General features: G+C 34.0%; 2 protein-coding genes across 5 annotated transcripts; one reads left to right on the plus strand and one right to left on the minus strand.

Moving 5' to 3' along the window:
- The first annotated feature begins 247 nt into the window (after positions 1–247).
- LOC129927197 (uncharacterized) lies at positions 248–6,777 on the plus strand. 2 transcript variants are annotated; one of them, XM_056034621.1, is made up of 3 exons: positions 248–371; positions 638–790; positions 5,073–6,777. In XM_056034621.1, exons 2-3 carry the CDS (start codon positions 684–686, stop codon positions 5,530–5,532), a joined length of 567 nt encoding a protein of 188 aa, XP_055890596.1. In that variant the 5' UTR covers positions 248–371; positions 638–683; the 3' UTR covers positions 5,533–6,777. The 2 variants fall into 2 exon arrangements, with proteins under 2 accessions (XP_055890596.1, XP_055890597.1); XM_056034622.1 differs by having other exon boundaries at positions 283–371; positions 641–790.
- Positions 6,778–7,247: 470 nt separating this feature from the next.
- On the minus strand, positions 7,248–25,902 carry LOC129927196 (palmitoyltransferase ZDHHC3-like). 3 transcript variants are annotated; one of them, XM_056034620.1, is made up of 9 exons: positions 25,746–25,880; positions 20,825–20,880; positions 19,986–20,060; positions 18,323–18,680; positions 17,210–17,334; positions 14,412–14,508; positions 11,883–11,964; positions 10,050–10,180; positions 7,248–7,680 (listed from the first exon to the last, which is right to left on the minus strand). In XM_056034620.1, the coding sequence occupies exons 3-9, from the start codon at positions 20,027–20,029 to the stop codon at positions 7,528–7,530; spliced, it is 990 nt and encodes a 329-aa protein (XP_055890595.1). In that variant the 5' UTR covers positions 20,030–20,060; positions 20,825–20,880; positions 25,746–25,880; the 3' UTR covers positions 7,248–7,527. The 3 variants fall into 3 exon arrangements, with proteins under 3 accessions (XP_055890595.1, XP_055890594.1, XP_055890593.1); XM_056034619.1 differs by lacking the exon at positions 20,825–20,880 and having other exon boundaries at positions 25,802–25,902; XM_056034618.1 differs by lacking the exon at positions 20,825–20,880 and having other exon boundaries at positions 25,746–25,884.
- Between the last annotated feature and the right edge of the window lie 460 nt (positions 25,903–26,362).

Raw genomic sequence — 26,362 nt, forward strand, 5'->3', positions numbered from 1 at the left:
TTGTACAAATGCTCCTTCTTCACTAGTGCTATTATTAGCCTATTTGATATGTTCATGAACGTGATAGGCCTACAACAGTAGGCTAGATGTCAGACCTAAGCATATGCCTATTTATTTACTATAATGTTCATTAGTTAATTTGAACTTATAAAAAAAAAGAAATATAGCCTACTCTCAGCATATTCGATCAATAATTGCAAGGCAAATTGATCAGATAGATTATTGATCAACTCGTACAATCTATAGTATTGATTAGCTTGTGTTCATTTTTTTCTTTATGTTCGAATGTGTAAAGTTGTTAGATCCATATTAGTGTGCCATTTGACTGCATAGCTTGTCATAGATCAGAATGAATCTTTGTAAATATTTAGGTAGTATTGTTTCTGTCTATCTATGATACTTAGCTTGCTACCTTATCTGTCTGTCTCTCTGTCTGTCTTTCCTCACTGATAATAATAATAATTATTATTGTGATTTTTTAAAATTATTTTGTATAATCTATCAAATATGGAGGTCTCCTTTTGGTTCTGTTCTTTTTTTTTTTAAAGTATACTTTAAGTCTGTTGGGGGGAAAAAATAGCAAATTATTCGGAGCTTCTCTGAAAGCTATTAAACAAAAGTTTTGCTTTTCTTTCAGAAGTACACACATTGATTGGCGACTAATTTACTGTTTATATGCCTCCATGCCTCCAAAATTAAATATAGGACTACAGCTAACGGCGCTTTCAAATGACGTTACTAAATATCCTACCAACAGAGTTCCACAGCTGGATGTACCCATAATTAAAAGGTAGCTTTACAAAATTTTCACTAAACAAAATTTTCACTAACGATATGTTTTGTTTGTAAAATGTTTTACATGTTTCGGATGTTCCTTCAGAGTTGAAGATAGTTTACTTCCTAGTCCAAACCTCCCGCAGGACGACGGGGGATGGGAGCGGGCAGGGTTTGAACCCTCGACCGTCGATAAATCCGAACGACAGTCCAGCGCGAAAACCGCACGACTAGGCAGCCATCCTAGAATTATATTATATATATATTATAGATATATTAGAATTAGATCTTCAAGATAAGTAAGAATACAATTACATTAGTCTATACATGCCATCATACTTTTCAATTGTAAAATAGAATTGCAGAGTCTGTCTTCGAGTCCGAAGATTAATTAATTTTAATATAAAGCTCACATTGTTTTACATAAACTAGTTGTGATCTACTTTGTCGCATAGAATGCGGAATGTTTAGACCTAAATTCTGAGGGAAAGAATAAGTGAAGATTTCCGAAATTCACTATTATCGTCAAGCAGAAATTGTTTCCTTGGCTTTTATGTCTTATATATTACCGGTACATATAGATTCTACTACGCCTATTCACGTGTCAAACAAGTCGTAGTGTCATGTATGTAAGACTTCAACTCTGCCAATGCAATTTATTGCACATTTAGGTTTCGTTTCAACACCATCTTTTATTTAAAAAAAAAACACAAAAAAACACCATACAATAAAAAAAATAATAAAGCAACCAAACACACATAACCAGAAACACATATTGCACACAGGTATACAGTAGCGATGAATATTGTTACGATCCTCTCCTAATCAGGCCTTCTGTAAACACAACACAACACATCAACAACTTGACAACAAGGCTCCAAATAATCTGGTACTTTAATAAGGGTCAAATCAAACAGCCAATACGACACAATTGGCAACACAATCAACTGCTACAACGTTAGACCGTATATCACTGTACTAAACTCATAACTCTACTGTCTCTTCCTGGACTCGTACGTTTCACTGGAGGACTGCACCGGGACCGACTTCATGGCTGACTAACAGTCCCGGTCTCAACGCTCTCCAGTCTTGAACTGCCGCTTTCCTACACACTGTGTCTGGTCTGCAAAGGCTTATGATCAGATGACCATAACACGGGCGCTCTTCACGTGCAAAGTTCATGCCAGTACTGTCCCTTGCCTTTCAATATAACATGCTAAACTGTATTACTGGCCTGTGTCACATATGTCAGCTGATCACACACAGTTAACCCTTTTGCGTCGCGAATAGGGTTATAACAATATGAAACATGCATTATAAATATACAAGAGTTAGTTAGGAAACATAGTAATTGAATCTTGCTGTTTTTTTTTCAACTGATCCCTTGGTCGCAGGGATTGATGAGTAGTTGGTTTTCAATATTGTTCTTAAGACAGCCATAAGCAGAAAGGCAAGCACTTGAACTAGCAGCCACCACAGTAATAAACTATCCATGTACACTAAACAGCCAAATTGTCTTACTGACCGATGACAAAACAGGCCTTCAAAGCCTGTAAAACATGGATACTTCATATTTAAAGCAACTCAGGACAGCTCTTATAAACCTTAACATCTACAGCAAAGAAACTGTTCTTCAATGGATTCCAGCACATATTGAATTAGAAGGCAATGAAAAAGCAGATATACTGGCCAAAGATGGAAGAACGAACAAACAAATGAAAATTCCTCTCTACCCAGAATAAATTATGAAAATGATAAAGTGTAGAATAAATGAGAATTGGGCCAGCGCACATCTCAATTACAAGAAAAAAAAGACGCATATTTTAAGCTATCTGGACATGACAAACGCATCATTTTTCGTCTCAGAACCAGACACACCAAAAATGAGACAATATATGCTCCGAAAGCTAAAGTCAGGACTAGCGAAACTTGCCCTTGTGGAGCATCACCAGTGAATGCTGACCATGTAGCCTATGTCCTTCAAAGCTGCATACTTTATTAAAAGGCCCAAGCAATCCTGGCCCCCAAAACCCTTCTATAGAAGAGAATCAATTCGGAGAATTGCCTGATCTGGAAACCACTGCGCGGTTCATCTCATATATAGGATTACTGATCTGAACTCTCCAACATGAAAAATGAGAACGAAGAAGTTTCTAAGGACTTATTGACTACTATTTTGTAGGCTAGGCTGGTGCATCAGTATGGGAACTGTATCTTGTTCTGTTCTGTTTCTCCGTGTTGGGTTTGAAATGCACCGTTATCTTAAGAATAACGTACACTCTCGGATTAACTTGGGGTTGAATTCTTCAACGTTTTTCTGTAGGTCTTTTGGAGATAGGAATGAATTATCTAACCAGTTCTCGGCGGATCCGTATTTCTTGCTTTCTTATGCTTCTGTTTCCTTGCTTTGTTCTCGTTGTACTTGTATAGGTCAGTTGAAGTGAATGAAAGAATGACCGGTGGTGTGTAAGTTTTTAGAGAATTCAGTTGACGGTGTGTATACAGTGTATACAAAGTCTTTCCATTTTTTAATTGCAGGGTAAACATGTCAAAAATAAAATAAGGACACTTTATACACATTTTTTTTTTCAAATACAAAACAGCTGTATATATAAACGCATGTATATGTGTGTTAATGGCGAGGCAAAAAAAAGGCTCCGTACACATACCAGCCATTTCAACATAGCAAGAAAGAAACAAGTCAAACATTATATATATATATAGCTGATACATGTTCTTCTCTAATGCTAATGTTGAAATTGCCTATATGTAGTTTGTAAAGATCTAGATTCTGTTAATTATTTTGATGGAATACCCAGATTAAGAATCTTCCCTCACACGTTTTTATCCTCTACTGGAATGTGCCCTACCAACAACCACACACTTTTGTCACTTGAATTCTAGAATTCCTTTTTTTTTTTTTTGTTGGCTTTTCAAAGGGACGTAGGCTACCTGAATCAACCAATGTAGATTGTGCATAGGCCCTAGAAAGCTTTGTTACTTGTGCATAGGCCCTAGAAACCTCTGTTACTTGTGCATAGGCCCTAGAAACCTCTGTTACCTGTGCATAGGCCCTAGAAAGCTTTGTTACTTGTGCATAGGTCCTAGTATCCTCTGTTACCTGTGCATAGGCCCTAGTAACCTCTGTTACCTGTGCATAGGCCCTACTAACCTCTGTTACCTGTGCATAGGCCCTACTAACCTCTGTTACCTGTGCATAGGCCCTAGAAAGCTTTGTTACTTGTGCATAGGCCCTAGTAACCTCTGTTACCCGTGCATAGGCCCTAGAAAGCTTTGTTACATGTGCATAGGCCCTAGTAACCTCTGTTACCTGTGCATAGGCCCTAGTAACCTCTGTTACCTGTGCATAGGCCCTACTAACCTCTGTTACCTGTGCATAGGCCCTACTAACCTGTTACCTGTGCATAGGCCCTAGAAAGCTTTGTTACTTGTGCATAGGCCCTAGTAACCTCTGTTACCCGTGCATAGGCCCTAGAAAGCTTTGTTACTTGTGCATATGCCCTAGTAACCTCTGTTACCTGTGCATAGGCCCTAGAAAGCTTTGTTACTTGTGCATAGGCCCTAGTAACCTCTGTTACCTGTGCATAGGCCCTAGAAAGCTTTGTTACTTGTGCATAGGCCCTAGTAACATCTGTTACCTGTGCATAGGCCCTAGAAAGCTTTGTTACTTGTGCATAGGCCCTAGTAACCTCTGTTACCTGTGCATAGGCCCTACTAACCTCTGTTACCTATGCATAGGCCCTAGAAAGCTTTGTTACTTGTGCATAGGCCCTAGTAACCTCTGTTACATGTGCATAGGCCCTACTAACTTCTGTTACCTGTGCATAGGCCCTAGAAAGCTTTGTTACTTGTGCATAGGCCCTAGTAACCTCTGTTACCTGTGCATAGGCCCTAGTAACCTCTGTTACCTGTGCATAGGCCCTAGTAACATCTGTTACCTGTGCATAGGCCCTAGTAACCTCTGTTACCTGTGCATAGGCCCTAGAAAGCTTTGTTACTTGTGCATAGGCTCTAGTAACCTCTGTTACTTGTGCATAGGCCCTAGAAAGCTTTGTTACTTGTGCATAGGCCCTAGTAACCTCTGTTACCTGTGCATAGGCCCTAGAAAGCTTTGTTACTTGTGCATAGGCCCTAGTAACCTCTGTTACCTGTGCATAGGTCCTAGAAAGCTCTGTGGTCCATCAGATCCCATGTGAAAGAATGAATGAGCTGTATTAAATTTTGTTTTCTATCAATTAAGCTTGTTAATTAATTGACTGAAATTCTAACATTAACAGGATCCCAGAAGACTTGCAGAAAGAAATAACTAAAGAGAGTCCGGAGGATTGCCTCCCACTACCAATAAAGCCAGAAAAGACACTGTTTAACATTTGGGAGGAGACCAGAACCCAGACAGAAATCAAATGGAACAAACCAGAAAATTCGGATTGCTTTACTTCAGTCTTTTATGAAATACAGATCCGTGTAGGAGACAATGACTGGTTGGATTTGGCAGAGAATAGACATTCATACTATCGAGTTTATTACGCAGAAGGGGTGACAATTTTTGGAAAAACCAAAATTAAACAGGAGACGATAACCCATTTAGTCCAGTTACGGATAAGGCCTGTGGGGGTTATTACAAGGAATAATAAAGAAGTAAAAATGCATGGCCATTGGTGTGAAAATATTTTGTTTTCCATAGAAGCCAAGAATCCAGTTAACCACATCCAAAATACAGAACTAGGAATACACTAGGATACAAATATAATACTGGTACTGGTCATATGTTCCTGACCCTAGTCAGTTGGCTGCAACCAATTAATTCAATAACTTTACAAGCTCGTAAAATATTTAATTTCTTCGTTTCTTCAATAATAACATTTTGAAGACAAAAAATCATCTTCTAAAACATGAACCATTTGTCCATAGATTAATCCAGGAGCAGATTTAAACAAGTCGAGGTCCCTGGATAGGATTTATGTGAAAGTTCCAACCCACTTTCAAAGACTTAATACAAATACACTTAATTAATATTACTAAATATGGGCTATCATGATTTTGTAAAAAGTATCAAGTGTCAATCTGTTTCATTGGTACAGATTAAAATATTTTAAAACAGAATGTCATCTAACTGAATAATGAATTCTAGTAAATCAGATTAATGCTATAACATTAAAAACAGTCTCGTGTAAATGTACCAATGCTGTGTTAAGGCCTAAAGATAAGGTATTTTACAAGACTTCGTAAATTATCTCTTTTAACTTATGTCATCCTTAATCTTCAGAGCCAAGGACATTGCCATTATTACATCTGAAAATGTATCAGAAACTTTTTTTTTTCACCAGAACAGAATTTTGTTAACCTAAGTGAACACATCATATTTTATCAATGGTCCAGTGAATGAATGAATGAAATCCTTTCACTATGGTCTTCCATGCTTCTCTTAAGAATTTTATAGATTTGATAATGTATCAACTCTCTTAAAAGCTAGATCCATTTAAAAGTTATTTAAAGATGGGAGTTTGAAGATGCAAATTTTAGGTCTTACTTTCTTTTTATACATCTTTTAAAATGTATTTTTCTGCATGTTCCTATTTTTGTATATTAAACTTGTGGAGGTCCCCCAACCTTTAAGACTAAGACCCGCAGGACAACTGCACTGTCTGCTCTGCCATAAAATAGTCCATGCTATATTTTCACATCACTATTTCCTATTCATTGCATACAATCTAAGTGGACAAGGCAATGGTAATAGTAAGGCAATAGTACACAAACATGGCATGATTTTTTTAGAAGACTAATCATATAACATCTTCAAATAGTGTCTTTATTTTTTTCTAAATGACAGATTCTATTTAAACTATCTTCCAGAAGTCTTCATATGCTTGAACAAAATTTTTTGTTATGAATATCTGGGTCTGACAAAATGGCAAAAGAAACTGAAAAATGCAAAGTGTATGTCTAATACAATTTGAATGTAAAATAAAATTACAAAATGTGGTTATTTGTATTATCTTATTCATAGTTTGTATAGTTTAATTTAATTATATGTTTTTACATAGTTTGTATATTTTGCAACCACCTGGTAAAAAAAAAAATTCAAAATGGCCATCAAAAGACATGAACTCCAAGAAGACAGCGTAAACCATTGCTGGGTTTCCTATCCATTAAATATTCTCAAATCATCCTTAATATTCAGACATTAGAGACATTTGTCATATTATATTTATTTATACATTTCGTCCAGCAAAAAAACTATTTTTTATGTTATCATTTATTTTTCAAAAGATTATTTTCTATATTAAGTTACTTTAAAAACAGCAGATGCTTAGATGTAAAGTTTTATAAATTAGTTACATTTATTGCTGTTTTTTCCCCATTGAATCAGCAAATACCAAAGTGGTTAGGCACTTAACTTACTATGTCTATGCACTTAACTTACTGCATTTAGAAACAAAGAAGGAATACAGTTCATATCACAATTGTGTTTAATTGTATAAATTGTATCAAAAAACAAAATTTAGATTGAAGATCAAGATTTTGTACATTATTATCTCAACACAATAAATGTGTACATCTCTTTCTGACACAATTATTTGTTACTTAATGGCACAGCACAATAAATGTGTACATGATTTAAAACTTACAATAAAATTGCATTTAAGCACACCAAAAATGTTTATTTTATTATCCAGCAAAAAAAAAAAAAATTAAAAATATTTTGTTGAATTAACTAGAGAACAGAGTTATTTAGACTGAGTAATAAATTTTGTCTGATGAAAGAAAACGTGGTGTGGAAAAGGGAGAAAACCAGTGAATTGAAAATGGATGCCCAAACACACTCTTCATGCTCAGCCATCTTGACCGTGCTTCTCGCTCTTCTTTTTTTAATTGTTCAATACCCTGTGAAGCAGAAATACAATTTGTACATTCTAATGAGAAAAGTATGGGAAGAAAATTTGTTAAATTGTTCTTTGAGTATCCTTGAATTTCAAAATTAAATGTGTTGGTCTTATGAAATGAAAGGCAAACTAAGGCGAAAGACGGAGAGGAATGGAGAAAGACGATCGACAAATCTTATGTGGTGCCCCAACGGTCCAACATATTAATGGATAGGTTTAATGAATATTTTAAAGATAACTGTTCTTGGAATAGCATTAAAGTTTCTTTTTACAAATACGAAAAAACAATTTAAAAAAATTAAATTTATATAAATTAAAAGCAGATACATATTGTGTATTCAGAAGCTATTGTTTATAATATTCAAGCAATTAGTCATCACCTTTTTTTTTGGGGGGAGGGGGGAAGACAATCTAGATAGATGTGGTCTATGCCTTATACCCCTACAGCAAAACTGCCCTAATTGGATGTTAAGATCTCTGTAGGGGTACTAACATTTTTTAGCCAAAGCTAGACATCTGCATCTGTTGCACTTTTTTTTTTACCTACGATGCTACCAAGTAGAAAAAACACCATACTTGTTCCAATGGGTGTCCATTTAGTGCTATACATTAAATTTGATGACTTTAATCCTCAAGCTATTTGGTTTTATATTTAGGGAATTACCAGCACAACTTTAGATGATTAATAAAATACAGTCAATGACTACCTGGTATGGTAGAATACTATTATAGAGGTTTCAGTACATGAAAATGACTTAATTTGCTATTACCAGGTATTTGAAAACTAAAAGTATTACAGCTGTACAAGAAAAAAAGAGATGAGAAGGAACTTCATCTATTTTTCTGTTGTATAGACTTGCACAAGAGCTCATTATCTACTAGAAGAACTTGATATGTTGGATAGAAGAATGTATGTATTATGAAGGTGCTATTTTTAGACTTAGATCCTTCTACAACATTCTGCTCTTACAGCGTCAACCTCTCTCGACACAGATCAATCATAGAACACTTCCACGCCTCTTCCAAGCTGTTGCCAACAGATTTTAGGTCTTAAAAAAAGGTGTGAGGCCATGTTAGACATGCATGGCCTTGTTTTTCTGACATTAGTAAACATCTTTTGTTTCTTCTAACCATTAATGTCATGACAAAAAACACAGGTAAGTCTCAAAGTTAATAGGCTCATCAAAATTAGTAGGTCAGGGATTTAGAAATCACTCTGAAGAATCAAATATTTTTAAAATTCAAAATAAAATCATAGAATTAATAACACACACAATATTCTACATTAAACACACAGTATAATACAATTTCATAACGAATCCACAGAAATAGGTTTAATATCAAGCATTAACCTAATGGACAGCATTGGACTCTGCCAAAAGCTTGTCTCCTCTATTTATACATTCACATAACTAGAAGCTTGCAAAGACTTGGGGAAAGCCAAAACAAAGTTGACCCCCCCCCCCCTCTTTCATTTACAGATTTAGTAGAAACACAAAAGGATTCAGAATTAGGTGCACTAAAAAAAAAATTTTTTTATCTACCGGTACTCTGGAAAACTGACAAATGTCATGTACTAATAAAATGTCAAGGTTGTTTTAATTATATAAACAACATGATAACATTTTAAGAAACAACAGTAATTTTCCAAGCAGAGATCTTTTCAATAGATGGCCTTGGTTCTTTCTAGTCTGAAGAAGCTAATTTAAAAGAGTATAAAAATACAAAGGAGGACAATAGGGAGGATAATTGTAGTAAGTTTCAAGCTTCATGTCAGGTTTACTTTTGTGAATCTATTATTGAAATTAAGTAATGGTGTGTGCTAATTGTGTGTTCAATCTTTTCCTGATTGCTACTTGGAGAATCAAAGTGTTTTATTTCGTATGGAAGAATTATGTTATTTCTTCACAAAAAAAAATTAAAAATATTCACAGATATACTTTGCAATTTTTGCCATTGAATTTAAATTTATAACTTTGATAAAAAGTAAAGTTCTCCTTTCAGATCTTGCGATCTACAGGGTAGATGATGTAAAGGTCATCTGTTTCTGTAGCCCAGGGTTAAAGAGGTGTCATGTGGCCATCACAACAACCAACCACTTTTACTTTTCCCCAACTAATGTCAGGTACCCAATAGAGCTGGCTGGACTCAGATTTACCCAAAGATCCCTAAAATTAAAAATTCCAGTGTTTAAGCGCTTGGCTTTTGAACCTGGAGTCCTGGGTTCTAATTTCTGTAAAGACTAGGATTTTGAATTTTGGGCTTATGCTTATTTGAATATCCAGTTTTACTACATAAATTTTATTTTCTGAAACATATCTGCTTAGTAAAACTATAATTTCAAAATGTCTCAAAAAGCATATTACTCACAGTCTCATCAGAACACACTGCTGACATCTGGGTTCCAAACATTATCCCAGTAAAAATACCAAATAACATTCCTTCAAATATGAGAAATATTAGGAAGATGGTAGTAGCTGGAGGAGACATGCCAGAACAACCTGAAAGTTATGATAAAGGTTTATCACTAGTGGTATAGGCTTTAACATAAAAGATAAACCTATCAATAGTAGTATAATCTTCAAGAGGAAAACAAACCTATCAATAGTAGTATAATCTTCAAGAGGAAAACAAACCTATCAATAGTAGTATAATCTTCAAGAGGAAAACAAACCTATCAATAGTAGTATAATCTTCAAGAGGAAAACAAACCTATCAATAGTAGTATAATCTTCAAGAGGAAAACAAACCTATCAATAGTAGTATAATCTTCAAGAGGAAAACAAACCTATCAATAGTAGTATAATCTTCAAGAGGAAAACAAACCTATCAATAGTAGTATAATCTTCAAAAGGAAAACAAACCTATCAATAGTAGTATAATCTTCAAAAGAAAACAAAGCTATCAATAGTATAATCTTTAACATACAATATAAACCCGTTAATAGTAGTATAATTCTTCACAGAAAATATAGAGCTATCAATAGTAGTATTATAATCTGCAACAGAAAACAAAAAAAAATATAAATAATAGTACAATCTGTAACAGAAAACATCCACCTATCAATAGTAGTATAATTTTTAATCTGAAACAAATATGAACAAAAGTGAGAAACATACTTTACAGCTGTAATTAGAATAAAGAGCTCCTACCCCCTTTCAGAACTTGCGATCTATGGGACAGATGATGTAACAGTCATCTGGTTTTGTGGCACACCGTTAATGAGGGTGTTATGTGGCCAGCACAATGACCTTTACTTTTTACCAACTAATGTCAGGTACCCATTGGTTGGACTAAGAATCTTGAAATCAAAATGCTATTCTCCTATTTAAAATGATAATTTATTTTCATTGTGATTATATTCTAGATTAATGGAATCTAGTAAAAACATAATGACTGTATCTGATAGTATCAAGTACTAGCACTAGTACTAGAGCCATGTATATAGCAAACTGATTTTTGTTCTTTAAGAATAAATATTTAAATTTAAAAAACTCATTGGAATTTAATTAAGAATTTTGACTCCCAAGTGTACTATTTTTACTTATGATATAATAATAATGAATTAAAAAATTTTTTTTTTTAAAGAAATGTAATACCCAGATAGTTTTGATCCCAACCCTGTTTAGAAGGACCTTCTTTATGCATGCTTGCCCTCAATGTGGATCTATCTTGTGCCTCTTTCTCCCAATTGTTGGTGTCAATTCTGACTTCATGTCACATTAATTAACATGCATCATTAAATCTTAGAAGTGGATGACCTGCAGCTCTGATGCTCTCTAATAGATCATAAAAGTCGACCCTAAGGCATTCTGTGTAATGTACAAAGCCAGCCAAGATTTCTACTGCTTATAACAGTGCAGATTTCCTAGCATCCTGCAGTTTGCAGTACTTCCTCATTGGTGATTTCTTGCCGCCTTATTTTCAGAATCCGTTTTAAGCATTGGAAGATTAAGAAAATGTTTCCCTATCAAAAAACAAAGTGCTCAACACACAAATCTGGTAGACTAGGGTTTTTGTATTGATAGTCAATGAAGTATTGTCCCACATTCTTTTCTGCAACCGTGATGTGGAGCCCATTACCTTAACTATCACATTGGTTTGAAATATAATAATATAATTTACTAAAGTAATATACTAAAAGAATATAAGGAAATAATCACAATTTAACAAGGAAACAACTGTAAATTCAAATGTAATCACCTTTCCAGTCTTTGCTAACACAGAAGATAAAATGTGAAATTGCCATGTAAAGTGCATGAATGGAAATGAGACAAATGTATAACTGAGGAAAAAGAAAATTACAATTTAATTGACAACATGGAATACAAAAATTCTAACCTCATTTATAAACTATGAGTGCATGGTGGGTGAGTGGTTAAGCGCTTAGAGCCCGAACTTGGGGTCCTGTGTTTGAATCTCGGTGAAGACTGAGATTTAGAATTTCTGGATTTTTATGGGATTTTTAGAGCTGAGCGGTAAAGCGCTTGGCTTCCGAACCGGGGACCGGGGTTCGAATCCTGGTGAAGACTGGGATTTTTAATTTCGGGATCTTCGGGCGCCTCTGAGTTCACCCAGCTCTAATGGGTACCTGACATTAGTTAGGGAAAAGTAAAGGCGGTTGGTCGTTGTGCTGGCCACATGACACCCTTGTTAACCGTAGGCCACAGAAACAGATGACCTTTACATCATCTGCCCTATAGACCACAAGGTCTGAAAGGGGAACTTTACTTTACTTAGTACACCCAACTCTAACGGGTACCTGACCTTAGTTAGGGAAAGTAAAGGCGGTTGGTCATTGTGCTGGCCACATGACATCCTGCTCATTAACCATCAGCCAAAGAAACAGATGACCTTAACATCATCTGCCCTATAGATCGCAAGGTCTGAAAGGGAAACTTTTTTTTTTATTTAAACTATGTAGGATTTAAGTTAAACACAACACAACCAGAATATTCTTTACTTTATGGTTAACTGAAGGCAATATTAACTGACTAGATCTTGTAAGGCTGTAACCCTTAATATTTTGGTTAAAAATGACTGAATCATACAAAGGAGGACCTTCTACAATAATTATGGAATACAATCATTCAGTGAAAGCTATACGTCTACAGGATTTGACTTTAGCTAAAAATGTCAACATAAAAAAAAAATCAGAATCTTGCCAATCCATGTTCCTATCAACATAGTGATGGGCAAAAGTTAACTAAAAAGTTAGAAACTTTTAGTTTAATTAAACAAAATTTATTAGGCCAAAGTTTAACTAGAAAAAATTATTTTAGTTAAAATCATAGTTTAATTAATTTTTTAAAGTTACAAACTGTAAAGTTTAATGAAAATTTTAAAAACTTTTCAACATGTGGTAGTGGTTGAATCCCTGTTTTCTGGTCATGTGATACAACAACTTTGATTATCAAAAAATGATGCCGCTAACTACTATTTTGTCAGTCTGCATTTCAAGATGGTAAAGTAAGATGCTGGTAGAAGTTATGGGAGTCAATATCTGCACTTGAAAGTAGCAGTATAATAAAATGTCAAACATTTTTTTTTGCCAAAAGCTTCCATGCAATATTACACTTAGTTACATATCCTCCTTGCCCAAAAAGTAAATCGACTGTGTGTCTGACTGATTTTAACAACCTGGTCAGATAGACCTACACATGTAGGCCTAGTGTAATGTTGTGTGCAGTCCATAATTACAAGACATATTTATGTAGACATCTTTTTTTGAATTTTTTTGTGTGCAATAACGTTTATGTAAGAAATATTTTTCATATTACTGACTTTACTATAGAGAAATAGTTCTACAATGTTAAAAGAATTAGATTGAACTGTACTCAAGCATAAAGTCAGATTATTAGCTAGTTCTAGATCCCCCCCCTCCAAAAAAAAAAAAACGTTATGAAAAGTTTGCATAATTTAATTAATTTTTCTTAGTTTAGTTTAACTATATTTTTAAATTCATGATGAACTTTAAGTTTAACTACTTTATTTTAGTAAAAACTTAGTATTAGTTTAACTTTTTAATTTTAGTTTAGTTCCCATCACTACCTACCATTATAACAAATTGTACAAGTTGAGTTAACTAAGTAAATAAATTAAAACTAAATGGCTCCATATGGTTGACAATGAAAATAAGCCTTTCAGTACCTATAAAATATTTCCAATGGTAATGTATTTTAAATAGCCTCTGACAACCAGTATAACTCCGGGCCTTCACATGTGGCTCAGATATTGGGTCCAGAAGAACTGTTATCATAAGGGGCAAAGGTCAGTAAATGGTACCTAAACCAGTAAGATTAGGACAGAAAGGGGTTGTCAGCCTTGGCTGGGTAACCAACTACTAAAACTTGGAGAAGGAAAATTAAAATTCAAACCTCTGCTGCCTTGCAGCTAAACCTTAACATGGGAAAGGCTTCAGGGGTCAACCCTAAGGAAAAATTGGTAGCTGGTGACCCATTGGCAGTTTGCAGCACACAGTGCTACACCCCAGCAGAACCTGTGACAATGCTGAACCCAAACTGCATCTGCTACTGTAACAGAAAGAGGCTATCTATAGATTATAACAAAACTGATATGACTAATTGAAGTTCTTAGAGAAATTTTATAAGCAAGTACCAATGTTTAGGTTAGAATGTACACAGGGGATTTTTAGAAAAATGTCTCCATTGATGATGAAATGCATTTATCAATTTTGTTCAAGAGAAGATACATGTCCAACCTTCAACTTACTGTAAATAACACAAAATACTTCTGATTGTTCTCTCCTACACAATTATTCACCCAGGGACAATGATGGTCCATTTTTCTTATACATCGCTGACAGACACTGGAAAGTAAGGAAATTCAAAAGTTAAATTATTATTTAACATATGAAAACAAATGGTCCATTTGAATTTATTTCATAAAGAATATGCTGCAAATACAGTATGCCCGATAAAACAAGGGACGGTGTATTGTTTAGCTTTTACTTCACTGATCAGGCTAAGTGATTTGTCAGGCATTCTTACTATGTGGTCTGATTTATTCTTTATCGGGCTCGACTTGCCAACCACTCTCTTGATGTGATCTTTCCTTAAGTAAACTGTCGCTTGTTGTTTTTCTTAGAAATCGTATTTTAAATATGGTTATTTCTGATTATTTTAAATAGATGCCCTAAAAATTCTAAACTATAATAAAAAGATCATGCCTATCCCTACAGAGCTTATTTTTGCTCAACGCTATAAAGCTCATGTGTGAGGAATATTGAAAAGTTGAAGAACGCAACCATATTTAGTGAACTAGACTCACAACATTCAAGAGCTTAGGGCAGTGAGCCTACAGGGCAGTCAGGTACAGTCAGACTAGAAGTCAGTGGTAAGACAGACTCTCTATTATTTAGTTTTGATAAAGTCTATTTCTATTAAGAGTTAACATGTCAGTATAAGAACAAGTAAAGAGCCTTGTTATTTAAATTATATGGATTATATTGATTTATTCCAAACCAGTTTGTGTGCCACAATGCATTCTGTGGTGTCTATGAATATGGATATATATTATTGTAATAAACTTCTATGATACAAGTAACTCAGTCATTTACAAGTAGATGTCTGAATGTTTGATGCACAAGTTATGAATCCTGATGAACTATAAACCCAATGTCACAAAAGGCCTAAAACACAGGGGTGACAAGTGACGACATTGACCAAATACAAACTGAATTCATATTTTGGGAGTGACTGCCAACAATTATGTATCACAGAAAACATGTCAGTCAAAACCAGGTAGCAATCTATAGCAGTAGTTAAAAGTCAAGATGGAAATCATTAAATCAAATTTCACAGACATTGGATACCAGTACAGAAATTCTCCAAAAGCCCCTAATCTTGCAATTTTTTTTTCTATCCAAAAAACTCAAGACCATGATGCATTGAAACTAACATTATAAAATGTGTGTTTGTGTAAGATTATTTTGTACAATTGACAAGAAAGCTAAACAGCAGGATGGTAAAATTTCACAATTTAATTGCCAAGAGAGAACCAATCAATATAAAAATATGCTGTGTTCACTTCAGTTTTAATGTGTATACCGAAACAGAAAAGTGATTAAGGCTGGTCCTTTTAAAATAAAGACAATTAAAAATTGTTTGCTTATCTGAATAATGTTTATTAAACAAGTAAAGCTGTCAAAAGTCAATTACTCATATTAGTATACCTAACAATTGCTGAATGAAATTATTGATATTGATTATATATTCCAAACATTTTTTACAGTGTATTCTGTGGGAAGCGCGGTTGAGAGGCAAAGTACACTTAAACTTGGCTAACTATAAAGAGGCTCAAGGTTTGACACCTGACTCAAGCAGAGTTGTGTTTACTGAGCGCTTAAAGGCAGCACAGAAAACCTTCTCCCAGATACCTCCTCCCCCCAGAAAGAAGCACTATATAAAAGCTATAATTTATTAATTTACACTGAATTACACTATGACCAGTCATTTCATTCCCAAAGAAATTATACTTTTTTTTAGTCAATGTGGAATGTTAAAGTTAAGCAATCATTACATCTGATACATAAATATGTTTAATTAGAATGCTTTTTAATATTTTTGACATGTTCTTGTAAAGCCGGGTATGTATTTAGATATATTGTTTCTATTAGACATAAAAAAGTTCCCCTTTCAGACCTTGTGGTCTGTAGGGTAGATGATGTAAAGGTCATCTATTTCTGTGGCCCACGGTTAACAAGGGTGTCATGTGGCCAGCACAACGGCCAACAGCCTTTACTTTTCACCAACTAATGTCAGGTACTCATTATTTCTTTAGAGTTGGGTGGACTCAGATGCGCCCAAAGATCCTGAAATTAAAAATCCTTCACCAGGATTCAACCCAGGACCCCGGGTTCAGAAGCCAAGCGCTTTACTATTCAGCCACTGTGCCTCATTTGATGTAAGGGATGTCAATATTATCCTATGCATTGTGGTTATCAAACAGGTTCTCTCTTCAAGTGAGGCAAAATTAGCAAATACTTTCAGAAAGCTAATAGTGATGGAAGTTATTGAGTTAGAAGGTCCATTTAATAAACTGATTTCACTGTGCTGTCAGCATTTTATCATCATTCTAATATTGGGAGCAACATTGTTAAATTGATAAAATATCATTCTAACATTGGGAGCAACATTTTTAAATTGATAAAAAATCATTCTAATATTGGAAGCAACATTTTTAAATTGATAAAAAATCATTCCAATATTGGAAGCAACATTTTTAAATTGATAAAAATTCATTCTAATATTGGAAGCACCATTTTCATTCTCAACCATTCTTAAATTGGTCAAAAGCATTCTAATGTTGGGAGACAGTGTATTAGTCTTAATATGTAAAACAATCTTTGTCTTAGTTTATTTGGGCATTTCTACGACTGTGTCTAATGTCCATTATTTTCTGAAGTGTAAATTTAAATCTAAAATTGTGTCAGATAAACACAGACTAGCAAGAATACTTGGACCAGGATGTAAGGCTTGACTAGGTAGAAAAGGTTGGAAGGAATCTACCTGCAATGATGTGCTCTATCTGGCTTGATGCTGATACATTTGGGGCATTTGTATACAACTTCACCTTTCTTTAAACCTAAACTTTTGATTCCCTCTGCTGTTGCATTGCCTTTAGGGACAGCTCCCTAAGAAATAATGTAAATAAAACTAATGCTAGTAACTATTTGAAACCACAGCATATTCTCTAATACAGATGTAGAAAGAAGTAAACAAACACATCTTATATCATAGACTAAAAGTAAGTATGTTAAATGTTTCTAGTAAATAAAAATACATACTAGTAACTATATATGTCACATCTTCCGAAATAACACTTATAAATACTAGAAACTATGTAAAGTCACATTGCCCAATAAAATTTAGGTTTAAAATTAGTAAGCCTTTGCCTATCAAAAAAATCTAGGTAAACAAATAATGCATCTTATATGTTAAAAAAGTATTTTGAAAAAAAAAAAGAATGAGGAATTTGAATAAAGTAGATTTTAAATATCTAAAGGATATTTTTTCCCTCACAAATTATTAAACTTAAAGGAGTAGCCAGTAAAATGATGTTGAAAATGCATATTGCCCAGCATGATTCCTATTTGGTTGAGTTCACAAATGGTTGGGTTTTAGCCAAGGTGGAAAAAATATTGATTTAAAAGCTGACTTAAAGAACATATAAACCAGCAAGTAATGAAAGTATTTTCATTTGGCAAGTTCACACAATTGTTGCAGATAATCATAAGTATCACTTATTAATCCTAAATTGCTCTTCTAATGTTCCCGGAATGACTGAAAATATGCGTATAAAAATGTTCAACCTAACTTGCTGATAATGCTCATTTATGAGTGAAATTTAATGCTGCATTTGCTAACTAAAGACATAAAAAAAAAAAGATTTGTCAAAGATGTGCTTATACAATAATGTTGTATTTAGCTAGATTTCTCAAAGATGTGTTTATACAATAACACTGTATTTAACTAGATAATAAGTCTTTTTAAAGAATTATTTTTTTTTAAAGACTACCTGGTGTTTTGTAATGTCCAAAAAGGTATTCAATAAAACAATAATTTTGTGAGATTTGTGGTTATCAAGAGTTTTAATCTATTAAAATTACCAGTTGGTCTTACCGGGTCTGTAAACATAGCTCTTAAGTGTGATGCGACAGCCAGCATGGTGAAGCAATTAAATATAAGGCCATGGAACAAGCTGTAGATATTGGAGGACTCATGAATCAGCAGGACAAACATTACAACAAACTCTGCGTAGAGAATTAGAAGCCATGTGAATACAGCACAGACTATGCCACAAACATCCTTCACAAACCAAACATGTCTCAATGATGTGTGATGATAACCAAAAAGTCTGCAAAATTTGCTGAAGTCTAAATAAACAACTGTCTCTGAATTGAGTTTATCTGTTTTTTTCTTTTTGTAAGGAGAAGAACTTTTATAAATAGGTCTGGTACTTGACACCTCTTCCAGCTCTCTGAGAGAAAAAAAATTATATCAGTTCAAAATGAGATGGTGTAAATGATATGTATATATAAGATTTCTACATTTATATTATAAGTAGAAATATTTATATTTAGAAATATTGATGCTGTATAATAGATTTCTTTCCAGCACTATGAAAGCCTTTTATATTTATTGAGTTCATATATTTGTTTGCAAAAGTTTGTTATCGTTTATTCTTCCTAAATTATTTTTTTTTGGAGGATTTTTGTTTTAACAAGCATCTATATAAACAGTGACAGAGTGATACTCATAGCCCAAGCGATTGATGTGCTTGGTAAAAGCGTGTACCGTGGCCACTACATAGCAGTCGCAATGCAACTTTTAGTAGTGCCACGTTTCTCCCTCAAAAGCTACGGTCTGCTGGCTTTTTCAGTTCACGGACCAAAGGTTTGGAACTCACTTCCAATTGATCTCAGACAGACAACATACTACACCACTTTTAAGAAGAACATTAAGACCTATCTATTTAAAACTTTTTTAGATTAACTGTCATTTTAGTTTTCGTGTCTGTGTTTGTAATGTTATTAAAGCGCCTTGAGCCTACATTTTGTTTGTTAACAGCGCTTTATAAATAAAATTATTATTATATATAACATAGTATGTACACCTTTGTTTTTGTATACAGACAGGTCAATCCACACTACTTTTGTAGGAACGTAGATGCACAAATTATAATTATTCAAGAATTTAAAAAGAGAATGATAAAATAGAGCCAAGGTTAAAAGAAAGGCTAAACACAAATCTAGAAAAGATTACAAAGAAAAGTTATATTTCACACAAACTCAGAGGTGGTCATTTGTTTGGTAAGCAATGCAGGTAAAAAGGCAGGTCTCAATATTTCCAGCAAAAACATCTTAAGCTTTTAAGTACAAACTATCAACCACCACAATACAACTTCCCTACATGCAAAATAGATGTGTGTGAAAGTGTTGCTGGAACCATTGTAATGTTTGGACACTAAAGAAAAGGAAAATGGCAGTGGTTCCCAGTGTGCTTGCCCTTTGGCCGCATCTCTAATCTGTGAATCTGGAATGACTGAGTCACTGGAAATGACAGTGTCAATCTAGACACTTGTAAGAACATCTTCCAGACAGAACACTCTGTTCAATTAGGCAGGTGAGAGGGAAGTTTTGTTCACTTTTGCTGGGTTAGAGTTTCAAATTGGACAGCTGATGGCATGATACAAAAAAGTTTTTATCTTCATTCAATGAACCCACAAGTTATATGCATAAAAATACAGTACTATTATCTAACATAAATGTAGCAAAATTTTTACCTTGGACCCTGTGCAGCCCCATCAAAATTGGGCGATTCATCCATTAAAAACAGATATTTTATGTGTAGATTAAATCTAGAATAGATAAACAGATCTAAATATATATATACTCTACTATTACTAGATCTATATCTCTGAATTCTAATACAGATCCAGACTAGTCTGTGTACTCAAGTCAAGTTCTATAGTGACTGTAGTCTAGATCTAAACTCAGACTAGAGACTTTTGTATCATGTCACTTAAGTTTAGACTTAAATAAGACATTTAAGTCTTAGAGACTCATGACTCTATTGACTAGACCTCGAGTGAAAGATTCTAGAATATATTATAGTATAGTCCAGTGGTTCCCATACTTTTTTCTTTAACAGAGCTCACTTTCGGAGACTTATTTTTTTTAGGTCAGATTATTTCCCATTTGTTGAAATATACAATAATTTATTGTTTTTTTTCAAGTACATAACTATAGTAAAATATACAAACATAAGCAACAGAGAAAAAAAAAAATAATGACTTTGATGGTATGGTAATCTTGCAGAGATTAATTTCTTGATATCAGGCATGATATGATTGTAAGCTCAGTTGTACTATCTGATGGGGCATCAAGCCACCTGAGTCTCTAATCTATAGTTATAAACTTTTTGACTTAAGCTGCAACAAAGTTTTCAAAAATCCTACTTCTTATAAATGGTAGGCGAAAAAAGTAACAAATCATCAGCTTGTTTTGAAATATTAAGGTACTCTTCAGACAAACTCGATCAGAAATCATTCAATGGTTGATCTTTGTTTTAACTTATAGTCAGAATCATAACAATGCTAGTGTGTTTCTTATTAGTACTTACTAGATTCTAAGACTAGTTTTAGATCTAGATAAATGATCTTCTTCTTCTTCGTAAATCTAGGATACACCGGGAGTGGGAAGAGACAAAATGTAAACAATAAACACAGACCTATATATATTGCATTCAGTACTTTCATTACAAGCTATAAAAAAATTAATGAAAACAACAGAGATTTTTTTTTGTCGGAATTAAGACTTGGCGGAACAAAGAAAATTGTCAATGTGGAACATGTGAGCTTTTTTGATGATTTTGCGTGACGCTTCCGCCTTTAATGAAGGTTGGTGAGCATGATGTCTGAGTGTCTATTGTATAGTACTAAACCTAGATGATTTAGATTTAGTACTAGATCTAGACTAGTACTAGATACATCAAATAGATCTTGATTGTTCTAGATCTATCAGGGGGCTAGGGAGTAGACAAAATCAATTCAAGGTGACTCGTAAACTTGTAGCTAGAGATAGTAGATCTAGAAATCTAGATCTAGTGGCCTACACTAGAGTCAAGATATAATCATATAAATAATGATATATTTATATTACTAATAATTAGGGGTGCACCGGATAATACTTTTAGATATTCGGCCAGAGCCGAATACCTAAGTGTCTTGTAAATAGCTAGTGTTGCTGAACATTTTACAAAACTGTTAAATAACATACCTTTATTGGTTGGTATTTTTTTTTTCCTTTTATATACCTTATTGTTTTAAACTCTGTTACTGATTGATTTATTCAAGCTTAACAGTATTTATAAACAGATAGGCCTATCACAAATGAATCTGTATAGCATGAGTGTGTCTGTACGATGCCACCAACTGTAAAGGATGTGTGTGGTCAATGTAAAATATGTTAGTATATAACTAGTTACTAATTTAAATCTCTCATAAGTAAAGTGCAATCTGCCTTGTATAGTGGTTGGATGAATGTGTTCATGAATTTCAGACCAACAACCTGGTCAGATATACATAGTGAGCCTACACATGTAGTGCTAGTGTAGTGTGTATAGTTGTCTGCGTTAACCATCACGCATTGTTTTTTCCTTGAGCATACACACGCAATAGTGTTGGGTGGTCAGTCGAAAAAGATAACACATTGGCTTGGTCAGTCAAGCATATAGATAAATTATACTCGTCCACTAGTTACAGAGGTCAAGGGTTGTTTTTTGTTTACACTCCAGCATATTGTTTCTTTGTTTGCTAGATCTAACTGCGGTACTATTGTTCAATTTCTTTTATGCGATTTAAACCGTAATATTTATTTAAAGTGTAATATAATATCCTTTGTTAGCATGTTGTGTTTTTTCATTCTGTCTATCAATAAATTGGGTGTCAAGAACCAATTTAAAGATAGCCCTGGTCGTGTCTTTTACGCTAATAGGCCTATAGATTTTTTTCTCTACAAAATAATTAGTTACTGGCTTACTGGGCTATTAAATCTCGCGGTTTGTGTTCTGTGTAGCTTAAGGTCACTCGTTTAGGTGTGTGATCTTTAGTCCAGCTTACTAATTGAGATTTATATTCAAATAACTCGGCACACTTGAAAAGGTGTGGCCTCTAGTCCAGCCACGTGATTCAGATTTTTCTCCAAATAAGAAAACTCTTTGTCCGGTTACCCGTGTAGATGGTGGCTTGGAGTCCACCCCCCTAATTAAGATTTACAACTAAGTAAACAAACCTAGTTCCCTAGAGAATGCTTACGTCCATCGTATCTGACTTGTGGTCACCTGTCAATCAATGAACTCAATGTGATGGACTAAACAAATAAAAGGGGGTGGGAGTTGTTCATCTATACCTCTGGAAATATACCTGGTTACCAGACCTGCCTACCAAAAAAAGTCCAAATGCGTAACGCTGATGGTCAAAATGCGTATTTTGGCACCACAATGCGTAACACTTACGCGAACCACTATTTTGTCATATATATATATATATATATATATATATATATATATATATATATATATATATATATATATATATATATATATAATATTAGATCTAGATGTCATGATTAGATCTACAATCTAAATCATTACGACAATAGAGATGATATCTAGACTAGATTTGGATCTATGTCTATACAGACCTGCCTACCAAAAAAAGTCCAAATGCGTAACGCTGATGGTCAAAATGCGTATTTTGGCACCACAATGCGTAACACTTACGCGAACCACTATTTTGTCATATATATATATATATATATATATATATAATATTAGATCTAGATGTCATGATTAGATCTACAATCTAAATCATTACGACAATAGAGATGATATCTAGACTAGATTTGGATCTATGTCTATATAATGAATATAATCTACTCTAGATCTGGGCTCAAGAGTGTTACCGATGCCGTGAATCCGCTACAAACGTAGGTCTACTCCAAACTTTCGTAAGCCTACCTTCATCCTTGATCTATTCTATACTATGACTAAGAATTTAATCTAGACTAGATCTAGACTAGATGGTAGTAGATGTTATCGATCTAGATCTAGTCAATCTAAATCATACTGCAACTAAATTGGATCTAGATTGTAGAGACTCATGACATAACGTAATCATCAATCGTAATGTCTAGCTAGATCTATTCCTGTATAACAAGTTATCTAGATTCTAGATCTAGAATCCAGATCTAGACTAGATATCTACAATGTCACCCAATGTGTTTTGAATCTATAGCACTTCGATATTTTTTTCTATACAAATGAATACGGGAATCAGGGATTCTACTAATGAACTTACAAAAAAAAAAAAAAAAGTCACGTTGGTGTATCAGCTAACTGACGGTACCAACCCGCCACTCCCTCACTCTCGCGTTCTTCATTTCTAGACTAAATCTAATTGCTTTTAAGAACCAATCAACGTATAGATCTGGACACAATGTGTTCCCCCACCTTTTCTTTCCCCCCCCCCCCCGGCCAACAAAACAAAACGGCTTAGCGTGACCTCCGTGACCGCTCGTAAGCTAGTCAAGAGAGGGGGGAAAAAAGGATACGAAAAGCGTAACGCGACGGGTTCAATGCGTATTTGCGTACTGACGGTCATTTTTGGGAGATTTTGCGTAACGAATACGCATTTTGCGTAACGGTAGGCAGGTCTGCTGGTTACCCTAGTAGAGGTGTGGCTCTTGTAGTCCAACCCCTAATAAAGATTTACTACCAAGTAAACAAACTCAGTTCCCTCGAAAGGTGTGACCTCTAGAAAGTGTCAATACCCTGATGTTAAACCTACGTCCATCGTATTTAGCTTGTGGTCACCTGTCTAATAAAAGGGGGTGGGATTTGTTCATCTCTACCTCTAGGGATATACGCACACAGCTAGACAGACGTCTGGTCAGCATGACGTAGTCAAGAAATTTTTACTAACCTACTCAAAGGTCAAGACAAATTGAAAAATTAAGCCAGCCATTGCTGCTCTGTATGTAAAGCGCATTTATGATTTAAAGTTTCAATTCTATTTATATGAACCCGCCTTGTCTTTATAATAAACGATGTTCGGTGCATATTCATAAAGGTTCTATTTTTAAGCACATTATTTTGTTTTAATAAAAACATTATACATTCTACAACAGACATTAATGGAATGAGGTCCACTTTATGCATATTACCGGTAGTGATATTTGGCAGAAGCTGGAGCGACTATACGGTGCACCCCTACAAATAATCTTGCTTTTTTTTTGTAACAAAATAGGTGCCGGTACTCAGTGATTGATTGCCTTACTTTTAACTACTAATAAATTAATACGGTAATATACGTTAAAATACAAGAAATTAATAATTTATTGCCCCACATTAAAAAAGGTGCCAATATGCCATACAGGTGCGTACAGTCACAAAAAAAGCCCTTCTAATAATACTTATAGTAACATTAGTATAAGATCTAGATTAGAATTTCTATAAATAATTTCTAGACTCAGTCTGGTAAAGACTAAAAGTAAAAGCTAAACTAAAGTAACCTTAGAAAGTCTAAAGTGCTTGAGTCTAGATCTAACTAAAGAGTAGAATCTAATCTAGAATCTATAAATATATTAGTATTGTAATATATATTAATATACTATACTATTATATAGTAATAAAGATCTAGATATAATTATTATTATAATATTAAAATTAATATTCTAGACTTAGTCTATTTTATTATTCAGATATTCTAAATATAGATCTATAATCTATTACTAGATCGATAGATCTATATAGACAATAGTAACTAGACAGAGTCTACTCTTGATAAAAAATTAGATTAGATGTAGTCATGTAGAATCAATTCTTGACCAGAGTCAAGAGTCCCCCAGAGTCTCTCTCTCTCTATATATATTATAATAAAATAGAGTCTATGTTATAAGTTATACACTACTATTATAAAGATCTAGATGTAGATTACTAGATTGTAAAGTCTTACTTCTTACTAGATTGTCTAGATTTATCTACAATTCTAGAACTAGATTCTACTAGATTGTCTAGATCTAGTATCATCTAGCTGATTCTTATCATTCTTGTCAATTCTAGTCTAATCTAGACTAGCTACTAAGTTAACTAAGCTAGACCTTAGTTTTAGATCTAGTTACTTACTTAGATACTAGAGACTCACTAGAGTAGTAATACTAGATTTAAGATTACTAGACTAGATCTAGATTCTACTATTTTTCTATTAATCTACTAGACTATCCACTTTATCTAGTAAATGATATATTCAATGATATTCAGTCTATTGACAGTCACAATGACAACTAAGACGACTAAGTTTACTAAGTGACACTAAGTCTAACTCTAAGACTAAGACGACTAACTTCACTAAGACTAAGACTAACTAAGACAAGTAAAAGTAGACAAGTCACAAGTAAAAAAAAATGTATTATTAAGTAAGTATTAACTAATTAAGTCTAGTACTAAGAAACTAATATCATCACTCTCTAGATTATATAATTACTAATAGTATTAAGTTTTAGATCTATAGTCTATCTAGATCTGGCTGAAATTGTGTACAATAAAATTCCATCATTAAACTGTTTAAGACTACTCCATAGATACACAAATACGCCATGGCAGAGGAAGTTGATAACTCAGATCTAAACAGTGGTAATAAGGCCAGGTTTTTCTCTTTTGGAACAATTCAGTTTTTAATTACGCTAAAAATTATAATAATAAAGTAATAATAATAGTGGATATTCTTAAGGACACTATAGTGAATTTTGTTTCCCTTAATTTTTATGCATCTTTTATGCGCAAGAAAATTTTAAACACCGTTGATAATTGAAAATAATAATAATACCCCCCCCCCTTTTTTTTTTTTATAGAAAAAATGAGTCTACTTAGAACTAAATCCAGTGGCGTAGTTAGGGAGGGGGGGGGAAGGGAGGAGAATTTGAAAATCCCCCCCCCCCCGAGCCCCCACTTGATAGGGGCCCACAGAAGAGTGTTTTTTTAACATTAAAAACTAAATATATTACGCAAAATGCAGGGGCCCCCAAACGATGGAAAATTCCTAGCTGTGCCCCTGACTATATCTATACTTTTATCGTCTAATCTTATAAACTTTGCCCACTT

This window comes from Biomphalaria glabrata, chromosome 7 (genome assembly GCF_947242115.1).
Source record: "Biomphalaria glabrata chromosome 7, xgBioGlab47.1, whole genome shotgun sequence".
Taxonomy (NCBI): Eukaryota; Metazoa; Mollusca; class Gastropoda; family Planorbidae; genus Biomphalaria; species Biomphalaria glabrata.

Coding starts and splice junctions, on each gene's coding strand:
- LOC129927197 (XM_056034621.1), top strand. CDS start 684: ATGCCTCCAAAATTAAATATAGGACTACAGCTAACGGCGCTTTCAAAT. Junction 791..5,072: donor GATGTACCCATAATTAAAAG/GTAGCTTTACAA, acceptor TAACATTAACAG/GATCCCAGAAGACTTGCAGA.
- LOC129927196 (XM_056034619.1), bottom strand. CDS start 20,029: ATGGATGAATCGCCCAATTTTGATGGGGCTGCACAGGGTCCAAG. Junction 17,335..18,322: donor GAGCTATGTTTACAGACCCG/GTAAGACCAACT, acceptor ATTATTTCTTAG/GGAGCTGTCCCTAAAGGCAA. Junction 10,181..11,882: donor TGTTAGCAAAGACTGGAAAG/GTGATTACATTT, acceptor CATAACTTTCAG/GTTGTTCTGGCATGTCTCCT.